Below are 16,106 nucleotides of genomic sequence, written 5' to 3'. Positions count from 1 at the left end.
CGCAAAGGTTTCTGTTTTAAAAGACCTGTGGAAGCCCACGAAGCATAAAAACATAAAAACGCTGACATTGTTTGAGTTTCTAATATCGCAAAAAAACAAAACAAAAAACAAAAACAGAACAAAAAGCAGGTAGCCCACCTATACAAGCAGAGTTTCGCCCGGGCTGCTAAATGGTTTTACTTTACCGGCTATTCATGGGTAGGGAGGGAGTGTGAAAGGTGGACCCCAGGTGTCATTTGGTTAGCCAGTTTGAATATCTCTAGTATTCTGCTTTATTTTATTTCTTTTCAGTAGTTATTAAGACTAAAATGCAGTAATAATAAAAACGCCAGAAAATAAATTTACTGAGCTTGAGACCGAGAAGAATAGTCTACAGCAATGTTTATGAAGAAAGCACGCTTTTGATGTACAGAAAAGTTTGATAAATATTCGTCCTTTTCCCAAAACAACGTGCGCGTTCAAACAGACTGCTTTTCGAATAATTTTTCTTGCCTGAGGTTTTCACCAGAGAACCGTGTTGGCCATGCTGAAGTGAAAACGTCACCGGAGCATCGCGAGTGAACATGCCATTTTCTGATTGGTTAAAATAAGAATCGGAAAGTCTTCGTTGTAAACTCGTTTTTCCGAATGAAAAGGTATTCACTCGATGAGGACCAAAGACTTGCAGAAATCCTTTACGTGGTACATGAGCATGTGTACTGTGGACGAAGTGGTTGTGAAGGTTCTGTTCTGGAGGTTCATCGTCCTCGTTAACGGCGTTTTTTTGTTGCTGCTTATTTAAGTGGCTCATCTGCGTTTTAATGACAAAAAAATGACGAGTTACCGTTTATCATTTTCAAGATACTAGCATAGTTGTTGGGGCTTGTATAAAAGGCTTTGATGTTCAATTTTTCGTACAAGTGATGTTTCGTCTTCATTTTACCATTAAAAAGGACTGAAAGCGCTTAAGACGGAATCCACTAGGAAGTCGAGTAATATTTATTAAAGTTGGACAAAAATCAATTTCCAGAATAATTTAAATCCTATTGCGTTATTTCCTACCCTTAATAAAAGGTAAAGATGTAAGTAATTATCCGTGATAACACCAACAACAATTTCTTATCAGAGTCAGAGAAAATGAATTTCAAAGTTCACAAGGTATAGGAAAAATCTCACGTGTAGCCATTTTGTAAATTCGTCTTAAGCGATTCAGTGGAATTCAGCGGAACTTCAAAATGAGTTTTCGATGTGTGGTGTTGTTAGAAAAGATTTCTTTTGATAAGATATTTGAAGCAGTAACAAAAAAGTTTGCAATAAGGTGGAAATAATTCTGGTAAAACAATTTCTTATCCGAGTCTGAGAAAATGATATTTAAAGTTCACAAGCTATGGGCAAAAGCTGACATCTTTTAAGCGATTCAGTGGAATTCAGCGGAACTTCAAAATGTGTTTTCGATGTGTGGTGTTGTTAGAAAAGATTTCTTTCGATAAGATATTTGAAGCAGTAACACAAAAGCTTGCAATCAGGTGTAAATAGTTTTGGTACATAATTTTGTCCAATAACTACTCGAAGTCCTGGCGGATTTCCTCTTAAATACATATAAAAAACTTATAAACAAATTTTAACAAGCTCGAAAATATTACTAGTAAAATAAAATAAATAAAAAACGATGACTATTTCGTCGTCTTTTGATTAATCTATTGACGCCCCGGGAATGTTTCAGCCGGTCATGTTGTGTTCTTTGAAAATCGATAAATTATCGCTGTACATCTCTGCGTATAGGACAATAAAATACAAACAGCAATTTTTAAATGACTTCTCTACTTTGTAAAAAGATTTCTGAGCATCGCACTTTTAAGTCTAAATGTCCTATCTCGCTTTCTAATGTGTTCCTATAATTTGTAGCCTTCTTTGTATTTCTCACTGAGTGCTTTACTTACATGGTTTGCATACACAACAGTCAACAGGAGAGGAGGGTTTGGGAACTGCCGCCAAGTACTGACCCTGCAGAGGAAATAGAGAAAAGGAAGAAAACCGTTGAAGAAGCCATTGCAGCTGTTTTAACTGTACATCGTCGTCACACTGCTATAAGGCTGCTGTGGTCACTTTGGGTAAAACGAGAGTTTGACCTGACATGGAATATAAGAAGTATGTGTGAGCCCAGACCCAAATTCTAACATAAATTCAATTACTATAAACAGGTCTCCTCTATTGTCTCGAATTGTCATTCTTTACGAGCTCCTGAGCTCTTCCGTGTCACGTGGGTAAATAAATTACATTTTTTTACACATGTATTGCACATAACGACAGTGTTTCCTTGAAAAAAGACGCCTGTATTGAATATATTGAAGACAAGTGAGTAAGTTTGATACTTTGCAATGATTCCAAAGAACATAAAATGGGTCAACTTACTGGTGGACATGCAGCTCCTTTGAGAGCACACAGAGACTTGGTAATCACGATTACCCCTGCACAGACACTCATATGACACTTATCATCTGTGAACCAAGGTGGGTCCTTTGGTGGAGGCTGTGGTGAAGGAATAAAACAACACAATTATGCATTTGTTCTCTCATACTACATTTTAAGGTTGTCAAGTACTCCCCTGATGATCAACAAATTGAAGCCTGTGAACGGGCTTCCTATATATTAGGCCGGGTATAGGGCGCAGCAAGCCGAGCGCGGACCTGAGAGGAAAACATTTACCCCACCGACCGGTTAGTTCAGTTTGTAGAGCGCCGGACTGTTCTGCAGTAGGTCTCGGGTTCGACTCCCAGACCGAGGAGAACATATGCAAATGGTTCGATATTCTAGTCTTCTCGGATAAGGACGATAAACCGTACTATAGCAGGGCCGTAGGCAGTGGGGATGCGATGGGTGCGTCCGCACCCATCCACGGGCCACAGAGGTCCACCTAATCGGGGAGTGAGGGTTAAAATGACTCAGAATGCAGGAAATGTTGACTTAAAAGACTTGATTTTTTAAAATTTTCCGGGGGAGAATACGCCCTAGCCTGTGTGCACCCGTCCCGCTCCGCTCAAGGGAAGCTCACGCCTCTGGCGCTCGCACCCACACATGCAAGAATCCTGCCTACGGCCCTGCATAGGTCCCGTCTCCTGCGTCTTCAGTGACAGACATATGGTCAGCAGGGGACGTTAAAGAACCCACACAACTAATCACAAAGAGCTGGGCACGGAGATCCCGTTCACGGTGTCGTGTTCTGGCCTTGTTTCAAGGGTTGGTGTTTCTTATGGGGTTAACTTTGTTGCGCCTTTTCCCCTTGGACAGAATTGTCCAAGAAAAGTGATGATAACGCGACCTTTCTATTTTCCATCCCTACACCTTCAGAGTTCCCTGACTCATTCTTGTTTATGACTTTTCTCCGCAATCCATTCCCGACTAGACGGCATCCTGTTCACGGTATAGCAAGGGAATGCTCAGAATGCTGTTTGATGTCAAGCTCAGTAGCCTTTACATTATTTGACTAATGTCGTAAAAAATGTTGTGGTTATTCATCGTGGTAGAGTACAATAATAAAGTATTATTATACATTAGAATTACTTTAAAACATGTGATTGGTCGAGAGCATTCAGTCAATATACAGTAGCATGTGAACTTGACATGATAACCCAATATCTGCAGCAGATATTGGGTTATCATGTCAAGTTCAAAGTCCGCCTAGTTTCCAAGCCCCTCGTCCGTGTAGTGCTGTCAAACTTTTGAAAATATGGCTGAGCGATTCGCCTCCGTTTCCGAAGAGGAATTGAAAGTTATGATCGAGAATAAAGATTCTAAAAACGCCAAGAGAACAACAAAAACAAGTGTAAAAATTTTGAACGATTATTTGAGGGAGAAGAACCTGGAGGAACCACATGTTCTGACGAAGTTTTACGCCGGCGCTAGAAAAAGTGATGGCAAATTGTTTGAAAACGTATAATAAAACAATTATTAAATTCGGTTTTCGCACGAGGTTTTGATAATTCACGATATCATGCTCAACCTCATCCAATAATTGCTTATTATTTCGTGTCTCACGACGTAGTCACGTGTGATGGAGATCGCGACGTTTCGACTGCATACTGCTAGTCTTCATCAGGCGATAAGGTCGATAAGGTTTATCTTATGTTAATTAATATATTACAGCACCATTCAAATCTAGCCTCGATTTATTCCGCCTTTCCCTATGGAATTGGATGCAAATAATCAAGCCTGAATATTACACCTGTGTATCAAACTTACAAATTTGATAGCTCCATCTTTATCAAAACATGCCGGTCCGGACCAGACCTGTGGCTTGTGATCTCCAAATCCACCCTGACGCTTAACAATGACACCGCCCAGAGAATGATGAACGAAAATAGCTGAAGGGTAAAATAATGTATTCAACAAGAAAAAAAGGTAAACGAATAAGTTAAAGCTCTTTCGCATGACTTTGTTATAAGCGTAATGATCGGTCAAAGAGGCGCCATATTTTGCGAGGCATTGCTAGTCGCGCACTGGAGATCCACAGCAATTGCGTGGAGGGGGACAGGGGGGGGGGGGGGGGGTCTGAACCTCCCGCTTTCCGAATTGTTTACTCCCGGCTCCTGCCCCTTTCCGTAGCATTCTCTCCTCTTTGTCCCACATCTATTGCGAAATATAATTAAATGTTGCGAAATTTTACTCGTTTTCTCCCGGTTCCCGCCACCTTAGGAATCCCATTTCTCCCGGGCTCCAGTCCCCTCCACAATTGCGTACGAGAAAAATAACCTTGTAAGAAAGGCCAGTCCAGTTAGTTACTCGTCCCCGAGTCCAGTTATACACTCGTCCCCGATTCCTTATTAAACCACAATTTGTAGCCTGGAACTGAGGCTAGTGTTGTTGTTCTTTACACCTCTTCCGAATCCAGTTTCACTCGTTGAACATCTTTTAAGGAACACCACATTAATCACAAGGAAAACCGTCGTCAGACAAAGACACTTACCTATAAAGAGGCCCGAAATAACCACAGCAACACGCGTCAACAACATCGTGAAAGCGTACCGAGTAATTATTACAAGTCTAATAACACGAGTGATGTTGAACGCATTAAAATCCACGTTATTCACACAGCATTGTGGCGATTCATCAGTCGCGCAGTTTGAGTAAAAACCTTGGCCAACTGGTCTAAGATGAACATTAAAATTTTGATCAGGCTTTTTGTCCTTTTGACTGCGAAGACAGCAATCCAGATATTTGCGCCTTTAACTACTGTGATAAGTTACTCTCTTCTATAACAATATTTGCTTTCTGCTCTGTTTAACACTTCAAAAAACACGACAACTTCCCAACAGGGTGTTAAATGTAACAGGTGGAGAGTTACATTTGGAGCCGGTGTCCCTTTATTATTTGACAACTACGGAAAAACTGGTTCAAGTTACTAAAATTTATTTTTTGTCAAACAGACGTCTCGAAACGATAATATATTTATTTTTTCTAATCGTGATTCGAGACAAATAAGTCATTTTTAATTCCTCAATACAGCTTCAATCACGGGGCTCAGAGCTCAATGTTATAAACTGGCTTGACAGGTTTTTTAATCCGGTTCACATGAGATCACGTGATCTAACGTCATATCTCGTTCTGTCACTGGTAGTTCATCGCAGATTTGAGTGCTGAAAGCCAAGCCTGAAAAAAAGTATGAAAGTGCAAATAAGAGGATACAAATTTCAGTATAAAACAGCTATAGGGCTAAAGATATAGTTGAATCTCCGGTAAAACACAGTGACACAGGCCCCTGACTATTTCTGTGTTTATAAAAAGAACCGTAAAGAGCAAAAAATTAAATAAAAAGGCAACAGCAGCAAGATAGCAGATAAGAAAACTACTGATTTCGTACTAACCAACCAAAAGAGGCTTCTTTTCACATTTTTCAATGCAATTCATAATATACGAGTCGTAATAGCCCTGAAGAGAAAAAAAGAAAAAACTCTTGGCGACAGCACCTTTTTAAAGCCAGATTATGACACATTAAAGTTGAAAAAAAATCTTTTTAAGGCAGGCAGGCACAAAAAAACGACTATCCTTAACTGAAGGTTCCAACTTCAGTGTCATTCAGAGTAAGCGCTGGTTGTGCAATTACTAACAATATTCCAAATCAGACTGTTCACAGCCCTCCTTTTTTTCCTCGTATTTTTCTTCGATCGCTGAACGCGCGGAAAGAATCGCGAGAGAACTGGACGCTGTTTCGTTCGCGTTGTCTATTCCAAATAGTCTATTGAACTCCAACGGTCAGGCTCTTTTTTTCGCGCGTTTTTGTTACGCTTTGTGAGCGCGACTTTGCGTGAGTGCAGCTTACCATATGTTACAAAACAAGTGCGCGAAAGAAAGGGCCTGATCACCCCCTGATCACAGGTTAAAATAAAATAAATAAAATAACAGAATTTACTCTTTACCACTTTAATAATCCATGTTGGCAGTCTCCTGGATCATTACGCTCTAGGTTATAAATTGTCGATGCTTACCTTTCCTCGACCAAGACGAAGACCATTCTGTGAAAAACAAAAGATAAAATAGCAATAATTCTTCTTAAAATAACAGCGCACTGCCAAGCAGAGGACCAAAGTGATGGAAAGAAAGAAAATCACTGATCAACAAGGAAATATTGTCTTCATTGGTGGGTTAAGAGGGTGGGGGAGGGAGGTCAAGCGGCTGCAGTCTCCCCTTTTGCCTAGGGATTTTTTTTTTCAGTTCCCTGTTTTCTGGATCTGCAAGGGGTGTTATCATTAAGGGCCTGCAACTGATTAATGCACGCTATCATGCTATTGTTTTTTTTATCAATAACACATGTACTGATGGCAGTTATCACTTCTCCTGGTCTAGTTTGATGGAAGAAAATCGTATTTGAGCATGTACTACAGTATCTAGACTGCTCCTCCCTAATAATGTGGAGTGACGACCCCAAAAACGGCTATATGGGAGACTGTAAAATGCACAACCTATATTTCTCTTTTTATAGACCGACCTTTGTGAAACCAAGTCCTGGAACAACAATAAGATCCAACCCTCCTGAGGAGATCGCTTCTTCTCTTTCATCATCCTCTGAACAAGAAATAGTTTCACTTATAATAATCTTAATTTAAAAAACGTGATAATTGTGTACTATAATATTCACTCTTCTTCCCAGAGCCCATCAATTCCTTTAGCTAAAGAACCGTGGACAAGAGAAGTGTCAAAGCCAGGAAAACCCATGAGGACAGGGCGATTAACTAAGCATGCTTGTTTTCAAGAGCTGAGCACTGTTTGTTAAAGGAAAGACTGATTGTTTTTATCTCCTTGATATTTTGATAATTCTGCAGTATTTGCATCTTTGATTCATGGTCCAAGCCACACACAAACATCTCATAAATTACTAATAAGTTTGTTGTTGGTTCTCGTCCTTGTTATGAGGGTTTTCCAGTTCCCAGGTTTTCCTCCCTCCACAGAAACCAACACTTTCAAATTCCAGTTTGATCTGGAACATACGGCCCCACAAGCTTACAGCTTTAAATTCTACCATGTCCTAACTAAGGTACAGTAATTCATTTATTTATTTACTAGTATTTTTTACATAATGTATTTTAATGTAGCCTGCTCATACAAAAACAGTCACCTGCAGGTTGTTGTATATTCCAGGAAGTAACTGGTAATGATAACATGTCCTCCATGGACTGCAGTTTAACCATGTCCATAACTGGGCCAATGTAACGAGGAATGAAACATTCTCTGAAAATAAGTTAACAGGTTATTACTGTTACAAGCTGATAAACTCCTAGCAATAAGGATTTGCTTGTGTCACTAGAAATTAGGTCTGAAATCATGCAATACAATTCTAAATGGACAATTAAATGATCCAGTGACTGTCAGTTACAGGGATGCTAGCTAATTTACTTACTTTTTTGCTTGGAATAAATCCTGTAACATCATCAAAAGCAGTTTATTGTAAACAGAAAAAAAACATATTTAGTCACTGCCAGAAAGTTGTAATTATCCAGAGGTTAGAGAAATTGAGCGTCCAAAAATAGCGATTCCACTTTTTATCATTGTAACCAACCTTCAAAATTCCTTCAGTTTGAACTTCAGAGGGCATGCTGAGATATACAGAAATTCTCTTGCTTGACTTGTATTCTTCCATGCCAAGGAGCTTACAAGAAGAAGTAAGGAAATAAATTAAAACATTATATTATTAATAATTAAAAGATCATGGTTAATAATTAACCAACGTTCAAGGCAAGACATAACAATTTTTATTTTTATTTTATTATAAGAACAATTTTTATTGTCCAGTGACCAATCACCTCTAACCTAAACATTCAACTAAAGATGCCAAGATCAACAAAGAGTATTTACATTATTGTGTTGGGTCTGTGGTAGTCACGGCAGAGCCGGGGGGGCTGGGGGGCTTTAGCCCCCCCAGAATTTCCGAAAAAAATAACGACTTACTTAGAGGAAAGTCTTTTAAGCCCCCCCCCCCACTTCAAGTCACTAGTCAGCCCCCCCCCCACTTGGAAAATTGCTCCGCCGTCCCTGCGTGGCTGAGTTATCTTTTTCTTTTAGCCTCATCTCATTTGTCACCAGGATCCACATTCTCTTTTCTGTTAATAGGTAGCTTTAGCAATGACGATGGTGACTCCGAGGACAACGCCTAGTGCAAAATGAATTAATATTTTACTCGAGAATCTTGCGATTATCCAGAGGTATTCAGTGTATCTATTGGTTTAGGAACTAGTCCAAGCTGAATATGTAAAAAAAGCGTTCATCCAAAAAAAGAAATACGGAAATTTAGCTGTCATTGTTCATGTTCTCCAATATACGCAGGACTTGGTCATTTCACGTTGTTTTGCTCATTAAACCTTTTGTTTGGTGACGTTCTCGTTCACGTTGCCGTCGTGGTTTGCTAAAGCTCCCTAATGACTTGTCAGGACTCAAATGCCCAGGGGGTGTACTCCGGCTTGTAAATTGTAAAAAGCGCTATATAAATTATCATTATTATTATTAAATGACTGGGATGATCGAAGGATTTTTTTGGGTTTGAAATTTTTGATTCCGGGATTTTTTTGAGGTGGAAAATTTGGCAAGTATTTTTTTGGGTGACTTGGTTTAAATAGGGGATTTTTTTGTGTATTAAAAACAAACTAAAGTGCCTTGGCGTATTTTATGGTATGATGAATAAACAAACAGGAGTGTTCAATTTTTTATGGTTTACTTTGTGTTATATTATTGCCCCTTCTGGCAATTTGGGGGTAATTTGACAAGGGATTTTTTTGGTGGGTTATTTTTGGGTAATGTCGGAAGACTTAGGGATTTTTTTGGGTCCTGAGTTTTGCCTCCATTCAATCATCCCCGTCATTTACAAGTCGAAGTACCCCCCCTGGGCTCAAATGTCTCTAGTCTCGATGCTCATTTCATTTTTCTATTGCATACCATTGGACACAAGAAACGTCAAATCTTACTAAATCTGCCCTCCCACCCCACCTCTCTGGATCTGTTCCTGCATTGTTGGTACCAACTCACTTCTTTGGATAAATTTGGCTGGGTAACCCTTTTTTGGTGACTATTTCATATAACTAATGCCATGCTATTTTCAGGGGGGGGACAGGGGGGTCTGAACCTCCCGCCTCCCGTACCTTTTACTCCCGCCTCCCGGCCCTTTCCGTAGCTGTTCTCTCCTGTTTGTTCCATGTCTATTGCGAAATATAATGAAATGTTACGAAACTTCACTCGTTTTCTCCCGGTTCCCGCCACCTTAAGAATCCCGCTTCCCGCCCTCTCTCCTCCCACTTCCCGCCCCTTTTCTCCCGGGCTCCCGCCCCCTGTCCCCCTCCACTTTTCAACAGCTTCCTTGAACTCAGGTCTTTCCAGTCACTTTGAAAATTGGGAATAACTCAAACAGACCCTATAACATGTTTACGGAAGGTTAGCTTTGCACACTTTGAATGTATCTGTCAATTCCAAGCAAGATCATAGCCCCCCCGGGCAAACCCCCGGGCATTTGACTTTTCTCAAAATGTTTGATCAAATTTGTACAGTCAAATACCCCACCAGTCGGGGCTAGAATGTCATTGTGTTAGTTTGGTCTTCTTGGTAACACCAGGTCTAAACTGACACTTATGCCCTATTAATCAGCAAATTTTAATAGGAAAAGAAACGTTGAAACTGCTTTACATAAACGTAACAAAATACTAACTTCACGTGCTTGAGCTCCATCCGGGCTCTGTTTGATCAAATTCCCTCAGTAGCAGTCAAATGCCTGGGGGTTGCCCAGTGGGAGGGGGGGATGATCTCTCTTGGAATTGACTGATACATAATACTGGGATCAAAAATTTTAGTCAGGGTCGGCCAGGTTTTTTAGGTATACAGTATACAGGGGCATTTTAAACTAGGTATACAATATTTTTACACAAGAATTGTGACTTTATGGGTATAAAGTATACTGTGTTTTTCCAAATTTTGGTATTTTGCATGATTTTGAGGGGAAATTTAGGGTATACTGGATACATGTTTTTCACTTACCCCCCCCCCCCCCCCTGGCTGACGCAGTTTAATATAGTTACAGTTTTCAGTTAACTAGTTTAAGACCTCCACTACAACTACCAAAATTGAACTAACCAGTGTAAATAAGGGGAATTCGTCCCATCATACCGTCCCTAGCAAGGAATAAGCTTACAGTCTATCAACTTACTTTGTTAACAATTAACTTGGATTCTTTCAGTTTAGCCTCATCGGTCATTGCTGCAACCCTTTTCTTTATTTCACGTCTCAGCACTTTCTTGGCCTCGTGAATTGCCACTTGAGCCATTTTTGCAAAGGAAAAAAACCTACCTAGCCCGTGACTTCCACCTCCTCTCAAATCAAAAGTAAGATTTTTACCAGGCGTTCCATGCGCAAGTGTCCGAGTGTTGTGGTTCCCAGTCCTCCCACATAACGCAATCACACGAAGAAGCTAAAGATGGAGACATGATGAAACAACAAGGCAATACTTGTTTCGATCGGATAACATAATATTGGACGTTTTTTTGATGTCCATGGATATTAAACAGTTTGTATCATGGAGTGCAACGTTCTCTCAATTTGGACTTCTTTCGACGGGAATGTAAGTAAACTAAAAACACACGTGAGAATAGAATCTAACTGATCAATAATGAAACAGTGTAAAATTTATAAGTACCGTACCGTATTTCGTTTCTTGTTTTAAAGGTTAATTTTCCATTTTATTCAAGGAAATGAACACATGGCTTATTACGGAAATTTTACCGTTATTTAAAAATTAGCCATTTGTATGAGATTTGTGATTTTGAAAGAACTAGTTCTACAAAAATATTTTTTTCCTAGCAACTGCAATTTAATTCTTTTAAATGACAGAGATTATTTGTCGTTTGATCATTGGTCTACTGTTTAATAAAGCTCTCTTTCTTGTTGCATTGTTGGCTTGTAAAAATGGAAATTCAATAGCGATCACATATCGCGTCACTAGTGTGTACTTCAAGGAATGATTGTACAACACTGAGTTGGTTTCAATTTACATCAGTGAATCTTTAGTCCCAAAAAGCCACCTGAAACTTGGTTGACTTACCATGTGTCCTTTTTTTCAGACAAGTCTGTTTAAAAATAAAACGACAAGGCAGTACAAAGAATATAACTTTCTTCCCATTCCTGACTACATGTCTAAGGTAAATGTACTTTTGTTTTTTTTTCTGTTCCCTCTTTCTTAGAAATTTTATAACACCATTCACTACTAGCCCTCCCCAAACATATCTTGGGACATTGGGATCAGTTATTGTCTGTGAAAGCATAAGTGTCTGACGTCTTTCTTTATAAAATCTAATAGACTGAATTATGTTTGTGCAAAATAGTAAACAATATTAACCTTTAACTTAGCCTTCTCCTATCCTAAGGAAGAAAAAAACCCTACCATAATCAAAGAAGTCTCCAAATCCTGAATTACAACTCCCCCCCTAAAATCCCCCACACCTCCCCTGTCTCTTTAAAATCTGAGAAACCCCCCCATCTTGGAAGACTAATTACTGAATGTGTTGGAATGGGCTAATTATAACTCACAGGGATGTGTCACTTGGTAAAGAGTATGGTTTTCACTTGGTCTTTTATCTTGAACCGTAATATCTTGAAATATATGTAATAGATACTCATCAATTCATGTTGTATTTATTTTTCCAGTTCCATTCTTTGGACAAAGTATGGTCTTTTAACAGATGACACTCCTATATTCACTGTTGGAGTATTAGGAATTGTCTTACAGTCTTTATATCTTCTATTTTATTATGTTAATACAAGAGATAAGGTATGTGGCTTCTTTTTGTTTTCATTTGAATTGATTGTCTTGGTATGCTGTTACACAAAAACTATTTTGACAGAAGACCAAACAGTACACTACGAGAAAACATGGCTTTCAAACAAAGGTAGTAGTATGAAATTTCATTTGTCATTTGTAGGGGTGTTGAATGGTAAATGCGAGACTTTGCGAGACGGCGAGACTGATATCTTTTCTGCGAGCCCGAGACCTTTTTAGCCTTGCAAAAGAAACCGAGACCCCTGAAATTTGGCTAAAATTTTGCGAGACACACCTTTTTTGAAGGACCATTCACCACCCCTATTTGTCGCAGACCCAGAGTAGCCTTCAGCCTTTTTGTTTTCCCTGCTTGGTTGTTTTTGGCAGCTACACCAAGACAGAACCATCTAACCAAGAGGCTGTCTCTTTCCTGTAAACTCCCAGGGGAGAGTGATGGCGACAAACAAAATTTAATTATTTCACAGAAGCTGCTTACACAGAGGTTAACACTGTCATTTGTGGGCGTGTGTTCTCTGTTAACTTATATCAAGTATTATGTTGGTGACTATGAAACTGCTGTCTTCCATCTTGGACTCGTTGCTAGTGGATTTACTATAGCAGTGTATGGATCACCTCTTGTAACAGTGGTAAGAATTCATTTATAGTTCATGTTTCTTTGAAATCATATTATTCTGTTGGTGATTTATTTTTTAAAAGCTTGATGAATAAATGAAAAGGATGAAGTTTTCATTTGTAATGAGTGTGGGACTTAGAATTTTTCTGTGTCCAATGCATGTGACAAATCAGTGGACATTTCATCTTTATAGTATTATTCTGTTCTTTGAATCCGACCTCTCAACCTCAAAGAACCGGAAATCTGGAGATCGAGGTAAAAAAACCGGGCGATTCGAGTAAAAACCGGGAGATTAATCAACTGACGAACAAAAATAACTAAAACCAGGTGCTAATCAAGAGAAGGATTTTTTTTCCTGTTTTAGCAACACAAAAATTAACGTTCTTTTCACGGCTTGTGTCTTCTATATATGGGTTTCGATTGTGTGTCTAGCGAACAAACTAATGAAATACCTTTGCTGGCTTCGGATTTACACAGAATTGGCGCAAGACAATCGCCTTAGTAAGCCAAAAATGACATTATACAAGAAATTGTATCCTTATAGCTTGTGACTCTGTTTATCGTGAGATTTTTGTGTCTTGTCGTGAGACCGTGAGATTGAACTAAAAGTCGTGAGTCTCACGGCAAAATCGTGAGACTTGAGAGGTCTGTTGAATGGTCACTTGTTTTTGCACCAGGCTATAGTGGAGGATTGTAAACATAAATATTAATATTTATTTAATAAGTGCCAAACCATTGCCACTTATAGTGAAGGGGTGGAGTTGAGTAAAATTTAAAATTGTCAGAGAGGAATTATGGAAATTGCCACCTCCTCCTCTCAGAGTTCTTACACTTAAATCGGCCAGAAAGCCATCAGAAAGTTATCAAAAATATGTCAAAAAGTTTAAATAAACTTTGGCAAATGGCAGTGGTAATTAAGGCACATGGAAGAGAACTGTAAGTCATGCTACATTGCTAACCATAGTTCAGACGGGAAAATCATTGCTTTATCTACATTCTCACAGCTATTAATAATTCATCAGGTGATTTAGGTAAAGGGCATAAAAACTGGCATGACCAAAACATTCCTGCCTCTATTCACTTTACTTATTAGTGACCTATGGCAAGGTTCATGACATGGATCAAGCTAGAGCAAATAAATCAACCAGAAATCAGCTGTGATACAACTGTTTAAGAACTTAATAATAAAGCCATTTTTGTGCTCTTTTGCAGGTAAATGTGATTAAATACAAGAGTACAGAATTTATGACATTCTCCATGTGTGTAGCAACCTTTGTTGTGTCTCTTCTTTGGACGATATATGGACAACTAGTCCAAGATAATTTCATTTTGGTAAGTGGTGCATTTTGAATCAGTATCTCAGTGATAACGTCTAAAAAGCATAACATATTTACTCGTATAAGCACCACCCCCGAATAAGTGCTGCAGTCCCAATGCAGCGCTGTTTCGAGGAATTCCGTTTAACAAAAAACAGCACTACAAAGCAACTGAACAAACTTGGACATTTCTTTCCATCAAATGCGATGTCTTGCTGTTCAAAGTGATTGCTTTACTGCTTGCCCATTAGTTTTTTTATCCAACATAATTCTTACAATAAGTAATTCTGTAAATGCCGTGAAGGCCGTGAGCTTTGCCATGACAGTGCCACACTTGAGGTGTGAAAATTTTCTATTAAGTGCCCCGGCGCTTATTCGGGTTAATATGTTAGTGCTCAGGAAACTTTCATGTATCCATTCAGAAGTAGCTGAAACTCCAAACATTACATCTGTGACTGCCAGTCTTGGGAGATTCAAAGCATCTAATTTTGATGGAAATTTTAAGAAATTGTGTGAAATTGAGAGACTTGAAACAATTAGGCCAGAACATTGCAAAAGTATAAGAAACGTTGCACACAATACAGGAGAAAAAACACTTCCTGTGGCCTCCCAATCCAAGTCCTGTGCTTACCATTTGACTGCACATTCACAATTGCAATGTTGTCTGTAAATTGCACCTGCTTTCAGCGTTATGTGCAAACCACAGACCAGTAGCATGACCTTCTGAACTTGTTGGCTCATTGGCATGAATCAAACACTGGTATGCATTGATTTTGATTGGCTCATAATCAAACAACACATCGAAAGGTGATGTTGAAAGGTGAATGTGGAAAGATAGCAACTATGCGCATAACACTGAAAGTGGGTGTTTTTAATGAAATCATCCCTGGCTTACACTGGGACACATATTGGGAAGAAAAAAATCCTCATATTATGTTTTTTGCGTTTCAGGTTCCCAATGGAATTGGTGTAATCTTAGGATCAATACAACTGCTTCTTTTTGTTTTTTATCCAAGCACATCACAAAGGACAATAACGTATAACATGAAGTCAAAACCTGCCAAACCTGTTTAATAGAAGCTTCTCTGTTTTTTTTACCCACCACTTCACAGAAGAAAATAATGTATAACAGAGGTCAAAACCTGCCAAGCCAGTTTAGAACAGTTGAAGATACAATTTCAAACAGGACAAGCATACCTTCTGCTAAAGTTTATTTAAAACATAAACATGTCATGGCCAATGTTCTGTAATCAGATAGAAGTCAAACACCAGCTATGTATTATTTAATAATATTAGAAGTTGCAAACAAAAACAGACAGCTTCAAGTGAAGTTGTACTAGATCACAGTATTAGTCTAATGTACCATTTCAGAAAGCAAAAATTATTATAATTATGAAGATGGAATATTTTTAATTAAATGTAATATAATTATTAACAAAATTATTGCTGACTTAAATTTATTAATAACTGTCATAATAAATTTTTGCTTGCCTTTGTAACAGTTTTTTGAACTAATAATGTTCTGTTGAGAACATTTTCATGAAGATAACAAAATGAGTCTAACTACAGTGGAATCCTGATATCTTGAACCACCCAGTAACTCAAACCAAAGATTTTTTCCTTAGAAATCTGTGTGTTGTAGTTGAATCAGTAACGCCATAGCAAATTAATGGGAATACTAAAACAAAGTAGTTGTTATCAATTTTCTTTACTCAGTTAAAACTATTTTAGCCCCAATTTCTCTAACTCCAGATTCGTTGAATCCATTTTATAATTTCCTTGGAGGTTCGAAAAATTGGGATTCTACTATTCTTTATAGCTGATGAAAAATCATCTTGCAAATGGTGTAACTCGAATTTATAAACTTGACGAAGATGTTTCCAATATTTATACC

General features: G+C 38.6%; 3 protein-coding genes across 5 annotated transcripts; 1 reads left to right on the top strand and 2 right to left on the bottom strand.

The window, feature by feature from the left end:
- Positions 1-651: 651 nt before the first annotated feature.
- Positions 652-5,221, bottom strand: LOC144660029 (uncharacterized). 3 transcript variants are annotated; one of them, XM_078520575.1, is made up of 5 exons: positions 4,943-5,221; positions 4,219-4,340; positions 2,392-2,508; positions 1,920-1,983; positions 652-790 (listed from the first exon to the last, which is right to left on the bottom strand). In XM_078520575.1, the coding sequence occupies exons 1-5, from the start codon at positions 4,986-4,988 to the stop codon at positions 774-776; spliced, it is 366 nt and encodes a 121-aa protein (XP_078376701.1). In that variant the 5' UTR covers positions 4,989-5,221; the 3' UTR covers positions 652-773. The 3 variants fall into 3 exon arrangements, with proteins under 3 accessions (XP_078376701.1, XP_078376700.1, XP_078376702.1); XM_078520574.1 differs by having other exon boundaries at positions 4,219-5,221; XM_078520576.1 differs by lacking the exon at positions 652-790 and having other exon boundaries at positions 1,731-1,983.
- A 147-nt stretch (positions 5,222-5,368) lies between these two features.
- LOC144660028 (5-formyltetrahydrofolate cyclo-ligase-like) lies at positions 5,369-10,882 on the bottom strand. Its single transcript, XM_078520573.1, has 8 exons — positions 10,658-10,882; positions 8,030-8,119; positions 7,871-7,890; positions 7,589-7,701; positions 6,962-7,038; positions 6,462-6,488; positions 5,841-5,904; positions 5,369-5,625 (listed from the first exon to the last, which is right to left on the bottom strand). Exons 1-8 carry the CDS (start codon positions 10,772-10,774, stop codon positions 5,534-5,536), a joined length of 600 nt encoding a protein of 199 aa, XP_078376699.1. The 5' UTR covers positions 10,775-10,882; the 3' UTR covers positions 5,369-5,533.
- On the top strand, positions 10,872-15,415 carry LOC144660027 (sugar transporter SWEET1-like). Its single transcript, XM_078520572.1, has 6 exons — positions 10,872-11,068; positions 11,568-11,645; positions 12,151-12,274; positions 12,748-12,909; positions 14,109-14,228; positions 15,164-15,415. Exons 1-6 carry the CDS (start codon positions 10,995-10,997, stop codon positions 15,284-15,286), a joined length of 681 nt encoding a protein of 226 aa, XP_078376698.1. The 5' UTR covers positions 10,872-10,994; the 3' UTR covers positions 15,287-15,415.
- The last annotated feature ends 691 nt before the right edge of the window (positions 15,416-16,106 follow it).

This window comes from Oculina patagonica, chromosome 7, assembly GCF_052425735.1.
Source record: "Oculina patagonica isolate OP01 chromosome 7, crgOcupat, whole genome shotgun sequence".
Taxonomy (NCBI): domain Eukaryota; kingdom Metazoa; phylum Cnidaria; class Anthozoa; order Scleractinia; family Oculinidae; genus Oculina; species Oculina patagonica.
This window is presented reverse-complemented; position numbering and strand designations above follow the sequence as displayed.

Bases quoted from the DNA above. Each gene is read 5' to 3' on its own strand.
- LOC144660029 (XM_078520574.1), bottom strand. From the start codon at position 4,407: ATGCGAAAGAGCTTTAACTTATTCGTTTACCTTTTTTTCTTGTTGAAT. The intron at 2,509-4,218 runs GTAAGTTTGATA...CCTTCACCACAG, and splicing joins AAGATGGAGCTATCAAATTT to CCTCCACCAAAGGACCCACC. The intron at 1,984-2,391 runs GTAAGTTGACCC...TTTCCTCTGCAG, and splicing joins AAGGAGCTGCATGTCCACCA to GGTCAGTACTTGGCGGCAGT.
- LOC144660028 (XM_078520573.1), bottom strand. From the start codon at position 10,774: ATGGCTCAAGTGGCAATTCACGAGGCCAAGAAAGTGCTGAGACGTGAA. The intron at 7,039-7,588 runs GTGACTGTTTTT...TTTCTTGTTCAG, and splicing joins GAATATACAACAACCTGCAG to AGGATGATGAAAGAGAAGAA. The intron at 6,489-6,961 runs GTCGGTCTATAA...TGTTTTTCACAG, and splicing joins CAGGACTTGGTTTCACAAAG to AATGGTCTTCGTCTTGGTCG.
- LOC144660027 (XM_078520572.1), top strand. From the start codon at position 10,995: ATGTCCATGGATATTAAACAGTTTGTATCATGGAGTGCAACGTTCTCT. The intron at 11,069-11,567 runs GTAAGTAAACTA...CCTTTTTTTCAG, and splicing joins GGACTTCTTTCGACGGGAAT to ACAAGTCTGTTTAAAAATAA. The intron at 11,646-12,150 runs GTAAATGTACTT...TTATTTTTCCAG, and splicing joins TTCCTGACTACATGTCTAAG to TTCCATTCTTTGGACAAAGT.